Source organism: Leuresthes tenuis, unplaced genomic scaffold (genome assembly GCF_036924035.1).
Source record: "Leuresthes tenuis unplaced genomic scaffold, fLeuTen1.0.hap1 SCAF_2, whole genome shotgun sequence".
NCBI classification, from domain to species: Eukaryota; Metazoa; Chordata; class Actinopteri; order Atheriniformes; family Atherinopsidae; genus Leuresthes; species Leuresthes tenuis.
Genome location: NW_027325356.1, coordinates 40264566 through 40286527, shown reverse-complemented (window position 1 = coordinate 40286527; position 21962 = coordinate 40264566). Strand labels below are relative to the sequence as shown.

General features: G+C 43.5%; 3 protein-coding genes across 3 annotated transcripts; 1 reads left to right on the top strand and 2 right to left on the bottom strand.

The window, feature by feature from the left end:
• Positions 1-1422: 1422 nt before the first annotated feature.
• kbtbd13a (kelch repeat and BTB domain containing 13a) lies at positions 1423-3299 on the top strand. The gene has a single exon (XM_072381298.1). The coding sequence runs from the start codon at positions 1620-1622 to the stop codon at positions 3096-3098; it is 1479 nt and encodes a 492-aa protein (XP_072237399.1). The 5' UTR covers positions 1423-1619; the 3' UTR covers positions 3099-3299.
• Positions 3300-5707: 2408 nt separating this feature from the next.
• On the bottom strand, positions 5708-12139 carry ubap1lb (ubiquitin associated protein 1-like b). The gene is made up of 5 exons (XM_072381084.1): positions 12007-12139; positions 10556-11143; positions 9297-9503; positions 6291-6392; positions 5708-6163 (listed from the first exon to the last, which is right to left on the bottom strand). Exons 1-5 carry the CDS (start codon positions 12112-12114, stop codon positions 6029-6031), a joined length of 1140 nt encoding a protein of 379 aa, XP_072237185.1. The 5' UTR covers positions 12115-12139; the 3' UTR covers positions 5708-6028.
• Positions 12140-13731: 1592 nt separating this feature from the next.
• On the bottom strand, positions 13732-16790 carry pdcd7 (programmed cell death 7). The gene is made up of 5 exons (XM_072381059.1): positions 15679-16790; positions 15434-15572; positions 15104-15334; positions 14941-15028; positions 13732-14401 (listed from the first exon to the last, which is right to left on the bottom strand). The coding sequence occupies exons 1-5, from the start codon at positions 16666-16668 to the stop codon at positions 14263-14265; spliced, it is 1587 nt and encodes a 528-aa protein (XP_072237160.1). The 5' UTR covers positions 16669-16790; the 3' UTR covers positions 13732-14262.
• Between the last annotated feature and the right edge of the window lie 5172 nt (positions 16791-21962).

Genomic DNA, 21962 nt, shown 5'->3' with positions numbered 1-21962 from the left:
CAGTGAGATACAAAAAAAATGGCATATACATAAGTCTGTGTTTGACAGATAACATACGTAAACACATCATAACTCTCCACAGCCAGCATGGAAGTCAGTGGGGTTACATGAGTGCCATTGGATCGGATTAATGGCTACATTACAATAAAACTGAGTTATTCAGTTCATGCAGACACCTTAATCTGACAAAAAATCGGATCGGGTTACTCGCGATCGGATTAAGACCCCGAGATAACTCGATCCAAACGTGCACTGAACGGCAGAAGCACATGGTGGATTGGATTGAGCGTTCTGCACATGCTCGAGAATTTTTCACCTGAAAGTTGAAGAAGACGATATTACTGTTGTTGTCAGCGTCGGAAAAGAAATAAACAACGCGATGGAGAATGCGTCGTCGTGCATCGTGTTTGTGCCATAACCAGCTCATCACAAACTAAATGTAGAGGGACGTAGCTTCATGTCGCTCTTCGTTCGCCATCTTTCTCGAGTGCCTGAGTTTGTTGTTGTTGGTGGTGAAGATGTCAACAGGAAGTGGCTGTATTAGCGATAGCTGAAATGGGTACAGCGCCACCTATCGTACCGGAGTATGACATGCTTTGTGCCAGTGATTCCATTCATTCACCGCCATATATCCAAGGATAATTACCCTCAGATAAGGAGCAGAACCCAACTATAGCTGTTATCGAATTAATCTCATCATGTAGACCCACTGAGTGAGTCCTTAACCAAGGTACAAACATACATAAACTAACCCTTCTCTGACCTCCTGTTGCAGCCCTGTTGGTTCAATGAGCATTTGCTAAGGCTCCACCTCCAAAACAGACATCTCACAGGGGTGAGACAGAGAGGTGCTGGATTTAAACCAACACCTATTTTGACCAAAGCCTGTCTTCAAACATTTGTGTCAAATTGTTAAAAAGGCATAGTATCTTATCTTTAAAGATGTTTTCTAAAATTATTCAGTTATATTTTACTAGGAGTGTCACATTTCTCGCTGTATTTGTAGCCCTGAAAATCTTTCTTTATTTACTGATATAAATCACTGGTATTATAGCTAAGAAGACACGAAAGAAAAAAAAGCAAGCAAGATTCAAGAAGAGCATACTTGCCAAGTTTCTACTTTAACATGGCATTTTACAGCAAAGGATGACAGTAAAATCATAAACACAGCGTTACATACTTTACATTGTCCTGCAAACATTTTAGTCAATAGCAGTTGAAGTGGTGGTAGGAACCATTGTTACATTTGTCTGCATCTGCTACTCAAGGTCAAACCCTCAGCTGTTCCTCTACTGTCAGCCACAACAAAGAGGGAATCATTTGCACACATTCAGCTACCATGCCATTATCCAGCTCCTCTTTCTGCTCTGGCTGCATGTCACCCTAATGTACTTGAACTGTGTCACACATCCCCAGCTGCTATGTATAGAGGCTGTTCTCAGAGCTGTGAAAACAAATAGTGAATACCCAGTCAGAGGCCATCTGCCCTGGATAGGACATATTCACTCTCACTGGTAGTAAATCAGTGTATGTGCTGTGTTTTGACGAGGATCAAACTTTTCATGGAGGGAAACTACAGTTCAACTTGAGATGTATAGAAGGAGCTCAGCAGGGAGGTGATGGAGTCCAGCAGCTGTCCACCCTTGGACCAAGACTCAAGACACTGTAAGGCAGTGGACAGCCTGAGGGTCAATATTAACAACAGCATTTTCACTGTGGATAAAACCACCATCGTTAAGAACTGCGAGTACTTCCGAGCCTTATTCCAGTCAGGAATGAGAGAGTGCAGAGAGGAGGAGATCCAGCTGCGATGTGTGGGAGTTCTGGGATTTCTAGTTCTGCTGCAGGTGCTGCGTGGGGAGCAACCCATGCTCAACAGTGACCAGATCGTGGAAGCCATTGAGTGTACAGCTTTTCTCCAAGTGCCAGCTCTTACCAAGCACTTAATCAATATCATCAACTCTGAAAACAGTTTACTTGTGTACCACACAGCTGCAACCTATGGAGTTTGGGAACTGTTCCACCAGTCAGCCTTATTTATCAGAGATATGTACGCAGACCTGAAGGAGGATGTGCACACTTTACCCAGCAAACTGGTAGAATATATTGAGTCTCTTCTCCCGAGCAGCTACATGGCAGTGTGCAGTCACTCTCCATCTTCTGACCTCGTGCAGGACGCCCAGAGGACAGTCTGCTACCTGGATGAGGAGCACAGAGAGTGGAGGGTACTTACACATCTACCTGTCAGCACCAGCACCACAATGGCAGGCGTGGCAGTCCATGACAACAAACTGTACATAATCGGGGGAGTGCATGATGTAAGTAAGAAAGTGATGGAGACTGGATTTTGTTACAACCCTGCAGTTAACACATGGTCCACCATCTGCGGTCCCCAGCAGCTACGCTACAACTTTACTCTGATAGGTCACGAAGACTGCTTGTACGCTGTAGGAGGGGAGTACAACATGAAGGTCCTGTCATCTGTGGAGCAATACAGACTTTCTGATGGGAGCTGGAGTTTTGTGTCAGCCCTCCCCTGCCCTGCAGCATCTGTGGTGTCTGCTGTTGCCATGAACAAGATATTTATTTGTCTTTGGAAAGGGAAGGGGGCCACTGATATATACCAGTATGTGCCTGAACATAGCCAGTGGTGTCTGGTCACTACACTAATCCGTCAACACAGTTATGGTCTTTATATGGTAGCTCATAGGGATAATCTGTATGTGATGCGCAACGGGCCCCACGATGACTTCTTGATGTGCGTGATGGATTGCTACAACCTGAGCTCAGGTCAGTGGACCGCCCTGTCTGGTCAGTACGGGAACAGCAAAGGTTCTCTGTTCACTGCTGTGGTCAGAGGCGACTCTGTATTCACCCTCAGCAGACATGTGACCACTGAGTACACTGTGGAGGATTATAGATGGAGGCTGAAGCGTGAGATGAAAGGTTTTGGCAGGATTGGATCCATATATACATTTCTGATGAGGCTGCCTATATCCATTGTCTCTTTCATGGGAAAGGATCTGACAGAGGAACAAACACTCAGAGACCTCAGTGTCTGTCCCAGACTCTCCTTACAGTGCTCTCATAACCTGTAAGAGCTGCTGCTCTTCAGTCTTATTGTGAAAGTTCTGTGTCAGCATCCAAAGGGAAACTTTTAAAAGTTTTTACAAATCTTCATTTAGGCTACTACATCTGGACAAAATGCAATACTAATGACTAATAGTGTATGTCTGGCTCCAGCTACATTATCATGAGAGGGGCTTTAACTTGTCTGAATGGTTGGCTTGTTCAAACTTGTTTGACCTGTTTGTCTTTAAATCACTGTGAAAATAAAGGACAAGTTGTGATGAACCAGAATGAACAACTCCTTTTCTTTATTTTGACTGTCTTCACTCTACTACTTGGTTATGCATTAAAGGTTCTTATTAAGGGGATGATCAAGTCTTAAAAATACATGGGTACGGTTAGATTAAGATGAGATTTATTGTCATGTATACACATGAAATTTGTCCTCCGCTTTTAACCGATCCAGGTTGGCACCTGTTGACACACACATGCACATGCACAGGGTCACACACTCATAGAGACAGATGCCGCACACTGGAGTCATTCACAGCACCTGGGGAGCATGTGGGTATGGTGGCACCTCGGCCGTGACAAGGAGGTGGACTGACACCCCTCCAGCTGTCAGTTTCACCAATCTTTTTTAGTGGCGAGAGTGGGAATCGAACCACCAGCCTTCCGGTTATTTTGCCACAGCTGCCCAAGGCCACCCTAGGGCCGCCCTAGTACATTGTGAAAATCTGAAAAACATCATAGTTAGTCATTAAAATATACAGAAAGCTTTGCCAACATTTTCTACATTACCATGGTGGCATATCCTCCGACAGTTACTTATCAGCTCGAGAAACCGGCTGGTTTAAGTCATATTTATCTGATAGATTCCAGTTTGTTCTTGTAAATGAAGAATCTTCCTCACACATTGGAGTAAGTCATGGAGTTCCTCAGGGTTCTGTGCTTGGACCAATTCAGTTCAATTAAATTCAATTTTATTTATATAGCGCCAGATTACAACAATTGTCATCTCAAGGCACTTAAGTGATATAGTCCAATTCAAGCCAATTGGAATTCAATTGGAAACCAACAGATTGCACCGAAAATTGTCTTCAGTCCAATCTCCTGTCCTGAGCGTGCCTGAGGCGACTGTGGAAAGGAACGACTCCCTTTTAACAGGAAGAAACCTCTGGCAGAACCAGACTCAGGAAGGGTGGCTATCCGCCTCGACCAGCTGGGGTTTGAGAAGACAGAAAAGAGGGGAAAAGAGGGGGGAAAAACACCATAACACCTGTTGGAGCAGGGAAACACAAGTTAATAACCACAATAATGTCACATGTACATAAAATCATTTGAGAAATTTAACCGGGGGAAAAAGAGAGCAAAGTGAGGAAAGGTGAGACAGATGAGGTCCCCCAGCAGTCTAAGCCTATAGCAGCTTCACTATGGGATGTTTCAGGATTACCTGAGCCATCCCTAACTATAAGCTTTATCAAAAAGGAAAGCTTTAAGCCTAATCTTAAAAATGGAAAGGGTGTCTGCTTCCCGGACATTTACTGGCAGCTTATTCCACAGAGAGGGGCCTGATAACTGAAGGCTCTACCTCCCATTCTACTTTTAGAAACTCTGGGAACAACAAGTAAACCTGCAGTTTGGAAGTGAAGTGCTCTGTTAGGAAAATATCTTACAATGAGATCTTTAAGATATGATGGAGCTCGGTCATTAAGAGCTTTAGATGTGAGGAGAAGAATCTTAAATTCTATTCTGAATTTAACAGGGAGCCAATGAAGAGAAGCTAAAACTGGAGAAACATGATCTCTCCTGTTAGTTCTCATCAGAACTCTGGCTGCAGCATTTTGGATCAACTGGAGGCTTTTCAGAGAATATGTGGGACAGCCCAATAATAAGAAATTACAGTAGTCCAATATTGAAGTAACAAATGCATGAACTAGTTTGTCTGCATCACCCTGAGACAGGATGTTCCTGATTTTAGCAATATTACGAAGGTGAAAGAAGGCAGTCCTAGAAACCAGTTTTATATGTGCGTCAAATGATAAATTCTGGTCAAAAATAACTCCAAGGTTCCTCACTGTAGAACTTGAAGCCAAGGAAATACCATCTAGAGTAACTATATAACTAGACAATTTCTCCCTGAAGTGCTCAGGTCCAAAGAGAACAACTTCAGTTTTGTCTAAATTTAGAAGCAGACAATTCTGAGTCATCCAGGTCTTTATGTCTTTAAGACAGGCTTGTAGTCTGACCAACCTATTGGTTTAATCTGGTTGTCCAATAACCAGAAGGTTGGCGGTTCGATTCCCACTTTCGCCAATCATAGATTGGTGAAATTGACAGCTGGAGGGTTGTCAGTCCACCTCCTTGCCACGACCGAGGTGCTCTTACTTGAGCAAGGTACCATACCACCGCTGTGAATGGCTGCCCACTGCTCCAGTGTATGTCATACAGTGTGGCATCTGTCTCCATGAGAGTGTGACCCTGTGCATGTGTGTGTTCAACAGGTGCCAACCTGGATGGGTTAAATGCAGAACAAACCGCCCTAGTCTATGTTTCATGGAAAGTTGTTCACAGAAGAGAGAAAAACTGCCCTTGTGTAAATTCATAGCACAGCTTTATTAAATCTGTACTCACAGCTACTCAGATCTCTTCAGGTTCAGTAAGATAATATGACTACAGCCAGAGTGCCTTTGTACCAGTACAAATCATGACTGTAGTAAACAAATTCATCTGAATCTAAATAAAATTTTAGTGAATACAAATGTGCAATAATGTTCTCATTATCAAATGAGCATTAAACTTTCCTGCCACTATCCTCGTTCAGCTTGAATATGGTTTGTCTTTCATTGTAACTTCATCTGTAAATACTGTATGTTTTATCAGTCAATACCAGCTTTTATGATGCAGTGCAGTTTCTGCAGTCATTCAGTTATAAAGGTGTGTGTGCACTAATGTGTTGTCAGGCCACACGCATCATCAGCTCCTCGAGCGCTCGCTCTCTGTGGTTTTCGTGCACCAGCAGCACCTCTTTGATGGCGTTCTGCTGGAAGCCCATCTCATTGAACTGACTCAGCAGGTGCAGGAATTCCTCCGCCTGAGCAAAGAGAAATCATGATGATTTTATACTTTTTTTTAAAACTCAAACTAATTAGAGGAAAAACGCCAAGTCTTATCATCTTTGGGAAGACATAAGACCTGTTGCAGCTCTTTATATGCCTTACCTTTGTTTCACAGTTCTGAAACATCTCCAGAGCTTCCTCTACCTGAGCCATGTCATAACCCAGCTGACACAGGTGGTCACATGCCACCAGGTAACTCAAGATCTGCAGACAGACAGAAATATTCATTCTTACAGGAGTTCTCATATGACATCTGGTGTTCTCAGCGTGAAACAGCCTAACTAATAGTAATAATGCTGGTTTAAAAGTAATCTGATTCTTGACTTTAGAGAAACTACTGACACCACCATATAAATATACTCCATTACTTTCAAGACTTTCATTTAAAAACAATTCTCTCTATTTGATGCAACTATAATGTAAATCATGTCATAAAAGTATTAAAAGGAGTGAAGGCTCATTGTTCTGCTGTGACATAATATTGTATTTATTTGTTATTTATCAATTATATCACCGTTTTGCTGTTGTGGCTGCTTGAAGTGTGGTTTCCATTGTGCAACAATAAATGTACAGTATATAAGGCAGGAACAGAGTTTGTACAATTCTAAGCAGTTTAAAAGTCAATGTTTGGTCTGAGCACTTTATTCTTCAACATTTCCTCTTTCTTAAGGACATCACTTTCAGATCCTGTTCATCTGCTGGAGATAGTTTTTTAGGCCTGACACTTCTTCTTTTGTCCTCCACTTGTCCAGTTTCCTCAAATGTTTTAAGGACACACTGCACACCATGCTGAGATAGGCCAAGTTTTCAGCTAACAGCTCTTTGGGAATCACCTTGTTGCTGCAGAAATCCTATTTTCTGTCTGTCAAACTGTGTTATCTTTGCAGTTTTTCATAGATGCAGCTAAAGAAACAGAAACTGGCAAACTATTTGTCTTTGCTCTTTTTTTGCACATCTGTTATGATGCATAACCATGCCACTGAGGAAGACAATATCTTATGTGGGAGCAGCTGATTGAGGTGGTGGCAGGCACATATTTCTTGCCCTGAACTGGTAAAGAGTGCAGTAAGGGTGGAGAGGCTTAACTGAAATGAACTGAATTGAATTGAATACCTTATCATTCATAAAATTGGAAATCGTTTTCGCAGCACAGAGAATCCATAAGTTATCAGTCGGTGTAACAGAGTACAGACTTACTGCTGCTGGCAGGAATGACTGCAGCAGTAAGTGCTGTTGTAGTGGAGCTGTAGAAGTCTCTGGACACTCAACACTATGTTCTTTAGAGGGTGGACAGTGTTGTTCTTCATGTTCACTAACTTATGCAGCATTCTTCTTGGCACAATCAGTTCCACACTCTCTAGAACAGTCCCTAATACAGAACCAGCCTTCTTTATAATGTATTTTCTCTGATGTTGCTGCCCCAACAGATGGCTGCAAAGTCTGTTGTACTCTCCAAAACAGACTTATAGAAGATATACAACATCTTGGTGCAGACACTGAAACACCCAGGTATCTGTAGTCCTATTCCACCTCCTCCTCTTCTACCAGATTGGCTTATTCCTGACCTTTGCCTTGTTTGTGCTCAGAATGCAGAAATTGCTTATCTCCTCTGTGTAACATCCTTTATCTTGCCACAGTCAAGATGAGGTTCCCTCACCATGCCACAAAGTGGGCGACCAGTTCCCTGTACTCAGCCTCTTGTTCGTTACCGAAACACCCAACAACTGCAGAGTCATCTGTGTATTTCTGGTTCATCCCTTGACTTATTTAATTAATTAGTGTTAACTGGCTTAACAAACAAATCAATTGTTCCTCTGGAAAGGCCAGTTACAAGGACTGGACTGAAAAGGAGTAAAATGCCATACACAAAGAAAAACATTGGACTTTCAGGTTTTCTGAAAAAACACTTTAAAAGGTTACAAGAAAAGCTACTTGGAAGAAAATATAAAGAAACGGGTGAATCAACATATCTGCACATTACTGTAAGTTCCATCTCTCAATCAGTGATGCTGAAATGACATGAAAGGTTCAGTGGGTTCATAAGATGTATGTGTAGTAAAAGAAACAACAGGCAGTGTTGAAAGAAGTTTTCCAGTGAACTATAACAGAGTGGAGGTCTAAAGAAAATCTTTTTGGATACTTTCCACATGTGCTGTCTGGTTACAGCTCATATCCTATCATTTTTTCTGTTTCTAAAGTTTTAATATTGTTCTGCCCTTCTACCACTTCATACTTTAGTTCATTACTTCCGTGTGTTTGCCTCTGCTGTGTGTATTTGAACGAGTTCGTGGTTCAGTTAAAGATCTGAGCAGAAGCTGAGATTATCTCCGAATACTACAGACTCAATCCTTTCATCAGTGAAACACAATCTGTGTGAGAGCACAGTGACCCACAGTTTCCAGACCACCAGCACACACAGTTATACACTCTGGTAATCAGTGATTCACCAGCTGACAAATCAACTCATGTTGACCGACAAGGAGGAAAAGACACAGAGAAACAGATCTGAAATCAGTTTAAAAGATATGTGTAAAAAAAAAACTTGAATGTGAACAGCAGAGTGTGTCTCCTCTTGTCATGTAAAATTTCCTTTCGTGTTGTTCTGTTTCCCCCCAGCCCTGTCCTGCAGTTTGAGGTTTACTGTGTTCTGAGGTCATGTCATGGGAAAACACATAATGCAGAGCAAGCTGTGGAAATCTGGCCTTTATTTTTACACTGGCTTAAAGTGGCTTAGTATACAGTATTTCTGTTTCGTTCCCGCCTCCAGCCTTGGTGTTCATTTCCTGTTATTTTTAGATAATTTGTTTTTGATTCCAAAATGTAGTGATCAGAAAGACTAATGCAATTCATGTTTGACCTGTTACTGTAAACTATGGCCAACATTAGCATGTGACTGGCTTTCACTTTGTTGGTGAATTACAAACTTCATGTATGTGTGTGTCAAATGTATGAAAAGAAACACTTTGAACTGTCCAATAAGCTTAGTGAACTTGATAAAAAGGGAATAAATATAGATCGGTGTTGGTAGGATTCACACTGTGATGTTACAGCAACACACAGACTCACTGTGTCCCAGGCAATGTAAGTTTTGTTGGATGTGAGACTGACCTGATCTGGGGTCTGCTGTCCTGTCCTCTGCAGGGCAATGATAGCAGTACGGAGGGGGTAGCCTCGAGCGGTGATGGCCCCCAGCAGCTCCCTCTCCTCTGGGCTCAGAGCCGACAGGAGTTCTGCGGACGAGTCCAAAGCGGAGGAGAGGCCCTGAGGGGGCAAGGCAGTGGGGGGGTTTGTACAGGAGTTTGGTCTTTGAGATCTCTAAAAAATGCAGAGAATAGTACAGTTTGAGATCATGGAAAAACACAAGGGCAGGGTCAGGCAGTAATGTGATTTTAACGGCTCAGATTCTCTGAAACAGACAGCTGGCTGCAGCTTGCAGCTTTGCAGAGAAACACAGAAGACTCGCACTTCCTAATCCTCATCAACCTTTTATAACCTGGCGGGACTTAGGACGCAGACTTCATGCTGTTTATTTTTAGAGTGCAGATCCCTGAAAGCATTTTGGAAATGTGAACGATGAGAAGTGATTTCCACAACCAAATAACACCATGTTGGCATTGAAACATTTGAAGACGTGAGCAAAACTAACCCTTTAGCAATCAAATCCACGGCAGTCGAGCTAGAAATAGAGTCAGAGTGTTGTCTTGTTCATAGTAAAGCTGTCTGGTACCGCTTATTTGACCAGATTATTAGGGCAGCTCAGCTGTATTCAGATACGTTTGGAAGCAGGGTGAGACTGTTCAACAGCACCCCCGATCATGGGGCCACATGGACAACAGTAAATTACTTTTAAGCATGATGACAAGTATGAACAATAATTACAAGATTAATTTTCAGAAACTTCCCACAATGTGAAGGTTGTGTGATTAATCCAGTTTTAAACTACTAATGTGTAGGTTCGCTGCTAAAATGATCAGTTAACACAAAGTGACCTTTATTCAACAATGGGAGAAAGAAAGGAAAGTGGACAGGGGCTCAAACCTGGTCAGGACTTAAACCTGGACCAGCTGCAACAAGAACCACAAATGCAGTTTGGAGCTCTTTGACAATTGTGTCTGTAAGATTTTATAAACCCAGTAATGCCGCAACTATGCATGCACTCAGCGGACTTTACAGTTGTTCTAGTCAGATCTTAATTAAAGCATAGTTGTCTTGAGACACAGTACAGATAAAACTGTTTAGCTAAGATTAGCACACAGATTATTTAACAAGCTACATTAAACACCCTGAATGTCAGTTCTGCAGAACATAATGCTGTTAACTACAACTGGGTGGTAGGTAGGGTCCTTGATATAGTGTTTATCTCTTACCATACTCGGTGCATTTTGGTTGCTCGCGTCGACAGTACTGGCTCGAGTGTTTGGGGCTCTGTGAGAGGACTGGCTCTGAGACTGGCTCTCTGTGTTGGACTCTTGCTGTGTGGACGTGTCCATCACTGAGATGGAGCACTGACGCAGGTTCTTCCTGCGCTGGTGTGGCAAGCTGCTCAGACAAGACGGAGGGTTCAGCAGGTCAGGGACGAAGGCCCTCTGTGCTTTCCTCTGACCACGCTGACAAGAAACAGCAGGCTTTTCATCACCCAAGCAAGCTTCCTCTGACATGTTAGGTTTGGCTTCCTGTGCAGTAGTTTCTCCTTCATCCTCAGAGTCTGAGATGATGAACTTCGCACGCAGGACAGCAGGGTTGAGGCTGTGGGAGCGCTGCCGAGGGTTTGGCTCCCAGAAGTCGGAGCTGTGGCGACTGGCCAGGCGACTCTGCTGTGGGCTGCTGAACATCATCCAGTATGGTGGACAGGACGGAAAAGGTCCTGATGAAGAGGAGGGGGGCTGAGGCCGGTGCTGGTTAGTGAAACCATTCTGTAGTCCAGTTAGCACCCAGTTCTCCAGACTGAAGTCATACTGTCACATGGACAAACAACATGTTAGTCATAGAAACAGTTCTCTTGAGTACACCTGACTCCTTAAACACATCATTTTCCCTATATGCAGGAATGTCACAATTACTCCATGTTCTTGTCTGAAGTGAGATTCTTGTCTTCGTCTTACTTTTCATATCAGGATACCATCCGATGTTTCATCATCTCCCCACTGTGAGGAGACATTTCCGGTGTTGTATAGATGAAGATGTGCTGTATGAGTGTGTGTGAATGTGTTTTGTAGAGTTAAAGCACTTTGAGTGGTTATCCAGTTGAGAAAAGCACCACATAAGTACAGTCCGTTTACCTTCAACTCTCCACATGCTCAGAGTGACTACAAAACAATACAAAGAGCTGTGCTGGCAGCTTCTTACTATCACTATGGTGTGAGTTTAACATGTTGTCATGCAGCACAAGCTGGATACCAATGAATAAAAAGACTAGTTAAGGCTGATGGGAACACCATTAGTTTGGGAGGCTCAGAGAACAAAAAAATATTACAACTTAAAATCACTCAGCGTGCCAGGGAACAAATGAGCTGCCCTTAGCTCATTTATAATGGTTCAGTTAAAGAAATGAACAGCTTTAGCTGTGGGACAGATGGCCTCACATTTGACTCTAGAATACTTTGGTATCCAGAGGAGTTCATGGTGGACTCAATGACTGCAAATAAATACTTTTATAAAACATATATGCAGTTATTTGGGGTTTTTTCAGCCTTTAAAGTCCAGGAGGGGTGAGCGCAGAGCAGAAGTAGCAGTACACAGAGTAGTTTTCAGTGGTTTCAAGCAGGCAGCAGGAACACACAGGTGAAGCACAAGGTGAGAAATAAAAAGGCCCCCTCACCTCTGTCTCCTGCAGTATGGTAAGGTAAGCAGGCACAGTAACTCTGGCATCATCTTTGACCTCCTGTAAGGCCGCAGCCTGGGGCATCTTCAGAGGGATACCATCCATACTGCTCAGTCCACTGAGAGGCACACAGACACAAGTTTGTTAACTTTGGATTTGTCGTGTCATAAATGCGACTGAAGCCACTCCCACTTAAACACGCTTACATTAGGAGTGGAGCTCCAATATGGCCTTCCCCTCTTGTGTCTGTATTCAGTGAAAATACAGAAGAACTCATCCAAAGGAAACTTGAAGCAGTTTCACAAGAAGTATCCATGTTATCCTTCTTCTGTCATTCTTTGTTGTCAGTTTGGTGACACTGTCACTTTAAATTGTACCTTGACATCTCCTACCTATACATAATCATCCCGCTTCTGCTTCTTCTTCATGAACATCCCCTTTTTTAGGTGTATAGTCCTTTGGTTGTACATGTTTTTATAAAAAAAAAGTCTCAAAAAACTTGTTACATTAACACTTTTAATACCATAATCAGGTTCTTATCACTTTTATTACGTTGTTGTTGTTACAGTGGAGAAGTTTTCCAGTAAGACCATAAAGAAAGGAAACACCCCATCTTCATGAGCGTTTTTTTCCATGCTCTCTGGATCAAGAAGATTATCCACATATCCGTGCATCGAGTTCAGCTGCACACAAGTGTCCATCACAGACAGTTTACAGCTCACCAGGTGCATGAACACGGCGAGAAAAGCATCAGATTTACTCTCCCAGAAATCCTAACCACTTCTATATTGGTGCAGTGTTACACAATAAAGAGTGGATCATGTGCACAGTAAGGATCAGAGATTACAACCAAAGCAGCATGACGCTGAAGTCATGTGACAGATGAGCATTTGTTCTCTCCTATCAGACATTCAGTGATTTATTAAATTACTACAACAACAGGAAATGAGGTTTGGATTCCCTCAAGTTCAGAAGGAGCAGGTGGCTTCTGTTAGACACAAGCAGTGTGACGTCAGAACAGTCTGTGTCCTTCTGTCCACTCAGACCACAACACCAAACAGATGGTCCAGGATTTCCAGCAGCACAGACGCTCCTAAAGCTCATTGTGTCCTAAGCGACTGGTTCTAGGAAGCCCAGAGCAGAACCCGTCCAAGTTTTCACTCCAACTTCTTTCGTATATGTTACTACCAAAGTGGTGCTTTCTGTTCACGGTGACTTTACATTGCACACATAGGTTGTATTCATTGGGTGGCATTAATTGCAGTGACAATGTTTTAATGTAGTTTCTTTTGAAAAAAGCCATTTATCATCATTTCCTCTTCCAACAAAGTGTGAGAGGATGTTTGCCTAAACAGCAAAGCTTCAGATGGCTCCTCACTACAATATAAACAGGCTACTGTGTTTGCGCTTTCTTACAACTTCAACATTAAGTGGAAAGTGCAGTAATACTGTACATGAATATTATCAAAATGTTTATTCAATCAACTCAAATATGTAGCACAGCCTCATCTACCAGTGACACCTGTTCATGCATTTTTCTTAAGAATCAAAGAGCCTACCTGTGTGTTGTCAGGGCTGCGGTCGACCTGTGAGTGAAGCTGTGACTGAGCGTCGCCCTGCAGGTTCAGTGAGAGCACCACCCGCAGCACTAATCCACTAACCCCATCAGCTGACTCACTGCCCTCACAGGAAGTCAAAGGTCACCCAGCCGATGACACCAACAACCTTTAACTCATACTATACTATAATAAACCCTCATAGTTCCTCGTTATCCACATACTTCCAGCAGTGGAATGAGGAATATGTAGAAACAGGTGGATAAGAAAATGTAGGATCACTTCATTTTGATTTTGGTTTATTTTCTGCTCATTCAGAGAATAATAAAACATTTTCCTGACAAAATATTTCTTCTTAGGTAAAAAACAGAAACATATACCTTAAATACATTGAGAGTAGGTTGCCCGTGTGTGTGTGTGTGAGAGAGACAGACACTCTACTGAAGCATCTCAGATCGAACAGACACCAAAGATAACAGATCACATCTCAAGTTCATTCCCTGCATTTCTCAGGAGATATTTGGCTAAATGTTCTCAATGAACTATAGATGAACAGTTTCCAAATTGTGAGCTACTTTGGGAGAAGAGCTTATTTTGTTGAGTTTAAATAACTGGTCTGTGTCCAGAGAGCAAACTTCTCAGATGTGTTCTGTTGTCTTCTTCAGCTTCTTTTCAGGATGTCGCTGACACACGGGAGTCAGAGGCAGTCAGTGTCAGCAGACTGCAGGGCAGAGGCCCAGGCCTGGTCTGACGGGGGATCTGGCAGGATCCAGCTCTGAGGAACCGATGAACCATCAGGATGATCTGCAGCAACCAGAAATGAGTCCCACTCTCTCCTGAAAGGAAACCACATTACATTTACATCCAGGAGCCTCATCCACAAACAGCAGTAATAAACCCGATGGAGTCTGGATCCTGGTGTGAGATCCCAATGCATAGATCTGACCTTTTCATGCATCACAGTAAACTAACTTTCTCCCTAAAACACACTTCCACTGCCGTATTGTTAGGAGCCCCTCGCATCAGCTGCGCCCTGCCACTTCTCCTCCAGTGCTGCACAGGCCCCTCAGCAGCAAACGGACAGGAACATCACACATCACTAATGCAAAAAAAGTTTAGTGGTGGTCTCTGCCTGTTTCACAGACATGAGAGTTACCAGAAATGGACCCACATTAAAATGATGTGACTGCTCAGCCAGCAAACCATAAACTCACTGGATTCTCAGAGAAAAGCCCTCTTTTCACCTCTTCTGAATTTTCACCACAGCTGTTGTTTTTTCCTAAAGGTTTGTTTCCTGTTAGGACAACTACTTTTTAACTAATTTACAACCAGCGATAATGTGTTCATCATCAATATTTCTGTATCTGAGACGAACCTGATCTGTACCACAGCCTGCAGGGAGTGTTCGGCCTGGCTGTAATACTCTCTGAAGGACTGCAGGACACGGTCAGCTGGAGGCTCCTCTGCCAAACAAAGGCACAGTGAGTGCTGCTGCAGAAACACGGGACCGGAACTAGCCTTACTGGACAAACTGTTACCTCCAAACAGCATGACATCAACTCTGCGTTTCCTCTGCAGCTTTCTCTCCCTCTCCTTTTTCGCTCGTCTCTCCTGCTCCCTCCTCCTCTCTTCCTCCTGCTCTCCTTCCAGCATCACCATCAGAGCTTTCTCCTCTACTGAGTAAACCGCTGTCCTCCTCTTCATCACACTCCTCAGCTGCTCCAGTCTGCTGCTGAAAGCCTCGTCACACGGCTGCTCAGTGACGATACCTGAAATCCATACAGACAGATTAGAGATGGGTCACACAGAAGCCCCTTGAACACCTTGATCAGAGGCGAATCAGTAGTTAAATCCCACTTAGAGCCCACCTTTCCTGCACGCTGCCTCTTTTCTGAGCTTGCGCAGCTTCTCCAGAGATCTTAAGATGTCCTGCATCCTCTTCACATCCACCTGCTTCTTCCTCACCTCACACAGAACTGCGTCTGCAGCCAGTTTCAGCTCCTGCTCCTGAAATACAAATAAATGTTACAATTTCTTATCACCTCTTGAGGGTCTCCTGAACACCCAGCATGAGCTGGTCTGACTCGAATCCATTAATGTCAAATCTTCTTACCTTCTTCTTCTCCTCGACTTGTTGTATTTGCCTCATCCTCCACTTATCTATGGCAGCCTCTTTCTCAGAGCTGCGTTCCTCTGTCTGTTTCTCCTCCATCTGCAGCTCTTTCCTGGCCCTTGGGTGCCGGGCCCTCCTCTGTGCAATGTGGGTTACTTTAGCTCTCAGTTGGTCTAAGCACTCGGTGTCACTAAGGAGGTTCACTTTGTCCTGCAGCTCTCTCTTCAAATGTAAAGCCTTTAAATAGCAGTCATCCCACACACTGTCATTGTGCAGGTTGTGTTCCAGAGCAAGAAATGTGTCCTCCAGCCGTGAGATGAGCTGAGCTGCTCCATACAGGGTCTCTCTGAGGGCGGGGACAGAGATGAGCTGTGCCTGCTGCTTCTGGGTCCCGCTTGTTCTGGCTCTGCTCTGTAAGAACCGTCTGAGCCACTGTTTGTCCTGCCTCCTTAGCAGGGCCTCCTCATCTTCTGCTTGTCTTCCTGTTCCCCCACTGCTGTCACGATCATACCGCAAAGGAGGACACGACGGGCCGCCGTAGGGGACACCCCCCTCACGGCGGTCCTCATACTGTCTGCAGCCTGACTCTGACTCACGGTCGTACCGAGAAGGTCCGGCCCCGAACTGCTGAGGGAAAGCCTGACATGCTAAGACTCCGGTGCTGCTGTATGCGTTTACAGCAATTGGGGGCGCCATTCTCGAGAAGTGTCCGGAGGGAGGACAGCCGAAAGGAGGAGGGGGGACCGAAGGATCATATCCATACGGTGGGGGAAAGCGAGGTCCTCCGAAACCTGCTCCTCCGAGAGGAGGTGCGGTGAAACCACCCCGGAGTCCGTACGGATGACCGTCATACACCGGTGAGGATGCCCACTGTGGAGTGGGGAGGTCCGGCTGCGCAGGGGATCGTTGCTCTGCGGTGCTGTACTGTGTCTGCTGGTAGCCGCCATTACGGACATTTTCTGACTGAGGGCACTGATACGTGCCGTCCATCCTTTAAATACTGGTTCACTGACAATGAGGGAAACCGTTTGAAAAACACCTACGATGAACACTCAACTGCATCTTCGATTCAGCCATGTTTTCGTGACGATGTTGTTTCTTCTTCGTGTTTTCTTCTTCTTCTTCTTTGAGTTTTTTTATGTAACGGAAAACCAGCTTACAGACGTATTACCGCCCCCTCTGGACTGGAGTGTAACTCGGTGTTCCTCGTGACTTCAGATATTGCAGTTTCAGCATCACTAAACAGATTTCTTCACATTTTTCAGACTGTTTATTGGGGCTGTCGAGCTGTAAACAACAAAAGCCCTTTTGTATATGTTAGTAATATTATTGTTGACAACAATGATAAAATATACCAACCCTCCCACCCCCATAAATACCCAGAGAGACACAATGTTATGTTTTTAAGATGTGGAATAAAACTAAGCTCAGAGTCAAAAATCACGCCCAGATTATTTACAGTTTTTGTTGGTTTAATATTTTGTAATTTTGTTAAAAGTTTCTCCATCTGGCCGTCAGGACCAATGACTAAAACCTCAGTTTAACCAGTTAAACCAGGACTTAGCCCCTTAAGTGTGTATCGTTGAATGGGTTTTAGGGGTCTGTCTTATGATGATGGTTTTGGAAGTGGATAAATTGTTTTCCTTTTGTTCATTCTGAGTAGTTTGTTTATTAATTTGTTTCTTTCTTTCTTTTAGTTGCTGGAGCCTGGTGGTGGCGGTGCTGATGGTCGGGTGGTGGTATTCCCTCCCCCTTTGTCTGCTGTGTCCTGGGAAGTGGGTCCTTCCCTTCACTGAGTGTGTGCGTCACGCATGTCGAATGGTTGAAGTTTGTTTCTTACACCTAGCCTTTCTCCTCTCATTTCAGGTATCTTGGCCTTCCTCCCGTGCCAAGCGTCTGATTGTCTTCCCTGATTCCCAAGTGTTTCCACTTGTTCCCCTTGGTCCCTCATGTGTTCAAATAGTCTGCGTTTCCCTTGTCTTGTGCCAGTATGTTGTCTCTCCCCATGAGCTACATTACCAGCCTTACTTTGACCCATAGTTTTCACGAGCCTGCAATGAAGCGATCCTCCTGCAGCGCTATCTTGTTTTGTAATTTATTCTTGTTCATAGTCTTAGTTTGGTTATTCAATACAGTAAGTTTCATAGCCTTGTTTGTTCCTCCCGTTTGGAGAGATTTTCGGTTGGTTAATGTTTCATAGAAACCTTCGTTAGTGGAGCGATTTGTGTTTGTTCGTTAAGACCTTTTTGTGCCGCCATTAAAGGCGAGCTTTAAGTTTAAAGTTAAAGTTTCTTAGCGCCTTTTTTTTTTTTTTTTAAAGAGTGCGTCCTTTGTTTATATCCGTCTCATTAGGAGAGCGTGTCTTTGTTTTGTTATATTAAAGAGCCCTTTGTTTTCCTCCCAGCATGGAGATTTGTTTAACTTTCATAGCTGCGCTCGTCCTCCGCCATAGTTACTGGGGAGAGGGCTTAGGTTTTCATAATCCATTACTTTGCTCTGCTGGGAGATCCTATCCTGCCTTGCCTGTGCTGTGAAATATTAATAAACACTCCTGTCTTTAAGAAAAAGACCCTGCGTCTGTGTCCTGAGTTTATTATATAGTTTAGGCACATGTTATTGGGATTAAAGGAACTGCATTGGGCTGGTTTAAGTCATATTTATCTAATAGATTCCAGTTTGTTCTTGTAAATGAAGAATCTTCCTCACACATGGAGTTCCTCAGGGTTCTATGCTTGGACCGATTCTTTTTACTTTATACATGCTTCCATTAGGTAACATTATTAGACAGCATGGCATAAATTTCCATTGTTATGCTGATGATACTCAGCTGTACCTGTCTATGAAACCAATAGGTTGGTCAGACTACAAGCCTGTCTTAAAGACATAAAGACCTGGATGACTCAGAACTGTCTGGTTTTAAATTCAGACAAAACTGAAGTTGTTCTCTGTGGACCTGAGTGTTTCAGGGAGAAATTGTCTAGTTATATAGTTACTCTAGATGGTATTTCCTTGGCTTCAAGTTCTACAGTGAGGAACCTTGGAGTTATTTTTGACCAGAATTTATCATTTGACGCACATATAAAACTGGTTTCTAGGACTGCCTTCTTTCACCTTCGTAATATTGCTAAAATCAGGAACATCCTGTCTCAGGGTGATGCAGAGAAACTAGTTCATGCATTTGTTACTTCAAGATTGGACTACTGTAATTCCTTATTATTGGACTGTCCCACATATTCTCTGAAAAGCCTCCAGCTGATCCAAAATGCTGCAGCCAGAGTTCTGATGAGAACTAACAGGAGAGATCATGTTTCTCCAGTTTTAGCTTCTCTTCATTGGCTACCTGTTAGATTCAGAATAGAATTTAAGATTCTTCTTCTGACATATAAAGATCTTAATGACCGAGCCCCATCATATCTTAAAGATCTCATTGAAAGATATTTTCCTAACAGAGCACTTCGCTCCCAAACTGCAGGTTTACTTGTTGTTCCCAGAGTTTCTAAAAGTAGAATGGGAGGTAGAGCCTTCAGTTATCAGGCCCCTCTCTTGTGGAATAAGCTGCCAGTAAATGTCCGGGAAGCAGACACCCTTTCCACTTTTAAGATTAGGCTTAAAACTTTCCTTTTTGATAAAGCTTATAGTTAGGGATGGCTCAGGTAATCCTGAAACATCCCATAGTTAAGCTGCTATAGGCTTAGACTGCTGGGGGACCTCATCTGTCACACCTTTCCTCACTTTGCTCTCTTTTTCCCCCTGTTTAATTTCTCAAATGATATTATGAACATGTGACATTATTGTGGTTATTAACTTGTGTTTCCCTGTTCCAACAGGTATCCTTTGAATGGTGTTATGGTGTTTTTCCCCCCTCTTTTCCCTCTTTTCTGTCTTCTCAAACCCCAGCTGGTCGAGGGGAGTCGTTCCTTTCCACAGTCGCCACAGGCTCAGGACAGGAGATTGGACTGAAGACAAGTTTCGGTGCAATCTGTTGGTTTCCTTAGCTAGGATATTAATTTTTGAATTGGCTCTATATGAATGAATTGGATTATGATTACAATTAATTGAATTCCAATTGGCTTGAATTGGACTATATTACTTAAATGCCTTGAGATGACAATTGTTGTAATCTGGCACTATGTAAATAAAATTGAATTGAATTGAATTGAGTCCCCGAGGTACGTGACATAGCCTTGTCCATTCATCAGCTCCAGTCCCCTTATTTAATTATCCTTTTGTGTGAATGAGGTTGAAACCTTTTTCAAGAAAACAACTATTTAAAATTGTATATTTCTCAATCTTGTGATCACGTCTCCTGTCTCCTTAAAGAGTAGACTTACCTGTGTGCCTTGTGTTTCTCCAAATTATTTCCTGGGGTGAAATTCCCCAGGTGGTGTTGTCGGTTTATTTAATTTTGGTGTTGGTTTAAATTTTTTTTTTTTTGATAAATTTCCCCATCCATCACGCCTTGCTTGGCTAACGCTAGCTTAACTGGTCAGAGCGATCTCACAACGTGGTCGCCACTGCTAATGCGTTAGCTCCCCTGCAGCTGCAAAGCTACAAGAGCCAGCTAGACTGTGCCCAAACAGTAACCACCTTTAGCTGGTCTGTCCCCAAACAGTAGCCACTAGTTTTAACCATGGAGGGGTTCACACCTACAACCAAGTTGTTGATGAGACTAGAATAAAGGACTGTATAGGGTTGGTACGTTCTGAGTTTAAGCTACATTCGCTCCCGGGGCGTCGGTCAGGACACAAACAGAGGAGATTGGAATCCAGTTTAGGCAGTTTTACTGATGAGAGGCAGGCACAGGTGAGTTACAGGCATGAGACTGTTTACATGGCAGGAGACGGTGCTAACACTGAATAGATGTCTGAATGTGTGTGTGTGTGTGTGTGGTTCTGCAGAATACAAACAGAAAAGGAAACCATTATGAGCATAAACACAAATACCATAATATATTACATAATTGCAATAATATAGTATTCGATAGTGTAGCATTTACACTATACAGGTTGTCACAGTATAAGATCAGATATGAGGAATAATCTTGATTAGTGCAAGAACTTCACCACTCTCAATTTACCATACCAGCTCTTATATAGACCACAAATAAAGTAAGCAATAAACCGTTATCAAATAAAGGTCTCGATAGCCTTAAATGGCGTTAACAAGCTTAATGAGCGATCAAAGGGCCCGCCGCGATAGATCTAACCAGCGCGACATAAGGGCGGCGCCTACGAACACACGGCTACACAAAACACAGATGTTAAACAGCATAAATGCTTCATGTTTATAAATGTGCACATCAACCTAGACAAATTCTCACAACGCATTAAATTCCAAGTGAGAAGTATCGAAGGCGGTGATTAAGGCACGCAATGAGGAACTCACGTGAACACATACAACCATGACTGGAAACGGTAAATGAAGTAAACCTCAACATGAGTAAACACATATTACCGAATTGAAATAATGCACTTACAATCAACAATGACGCACACTGGCACTTCGGTGCTGAACAGCATATAATGATGACTAAACTAAACTTAACGGGCGCTCACTTCTCTGGTACCGCTACAATAACCAGAATATCTTGCATTCTTAAGGTGGTGCGGACTACTTGTTCAATGTTAACCCTTAAGGTGGAACTACCAAGACGGATAACAAACAATATTAATCATTGAAATCTGGAGCCTTTCTAACAGCCGCCCCCGAATGTACTAAGTACATTCGCTCTCTAGAGAGGTGAAACAGTCTTTAGTGTCTCATTGAGGAGTTGTGTGGGTGGTGCTGCTAGCTTCCTCCTCGCCAGTTGGGACCGCTGGTAGAGCGACAAGTCGGGCCACTGGTCTGGTGTAGACACGATCCTTGATTCTCACATCCACTGACCGGACATGACCATCAGCGCTGGGGTGAACTTTGGTAACATGACCAATAGGCCACAGAGCCCGAGGAAGCTGAGGGTCCACCAGCATCACAACAGAGCCCTCTGCGAGATCGGCTGGTGTAGAGTGCCACTTCTGACGAGTCTGCAGGCTGGGCAAATAATTCCGCAGGAAGCTGGACCAGAAGCGATCTGCTAGGACTTGAGAGTGCCTCCAGCGACGGCGACTCAGAAGTTCGGTCTCTGGATACACAATTTGGGGTAGGGATCCATCCGGCCGCCCCATCAACAAGACGTTGGGGGTCACAGGATCAAGGTCAGCTAGACTGGATGAGACATACCCCAATGGCTTGGAATTAATTATCCCTTCCACTTCAAGTAACACGGTCCGTAGAACTTCCTCTGG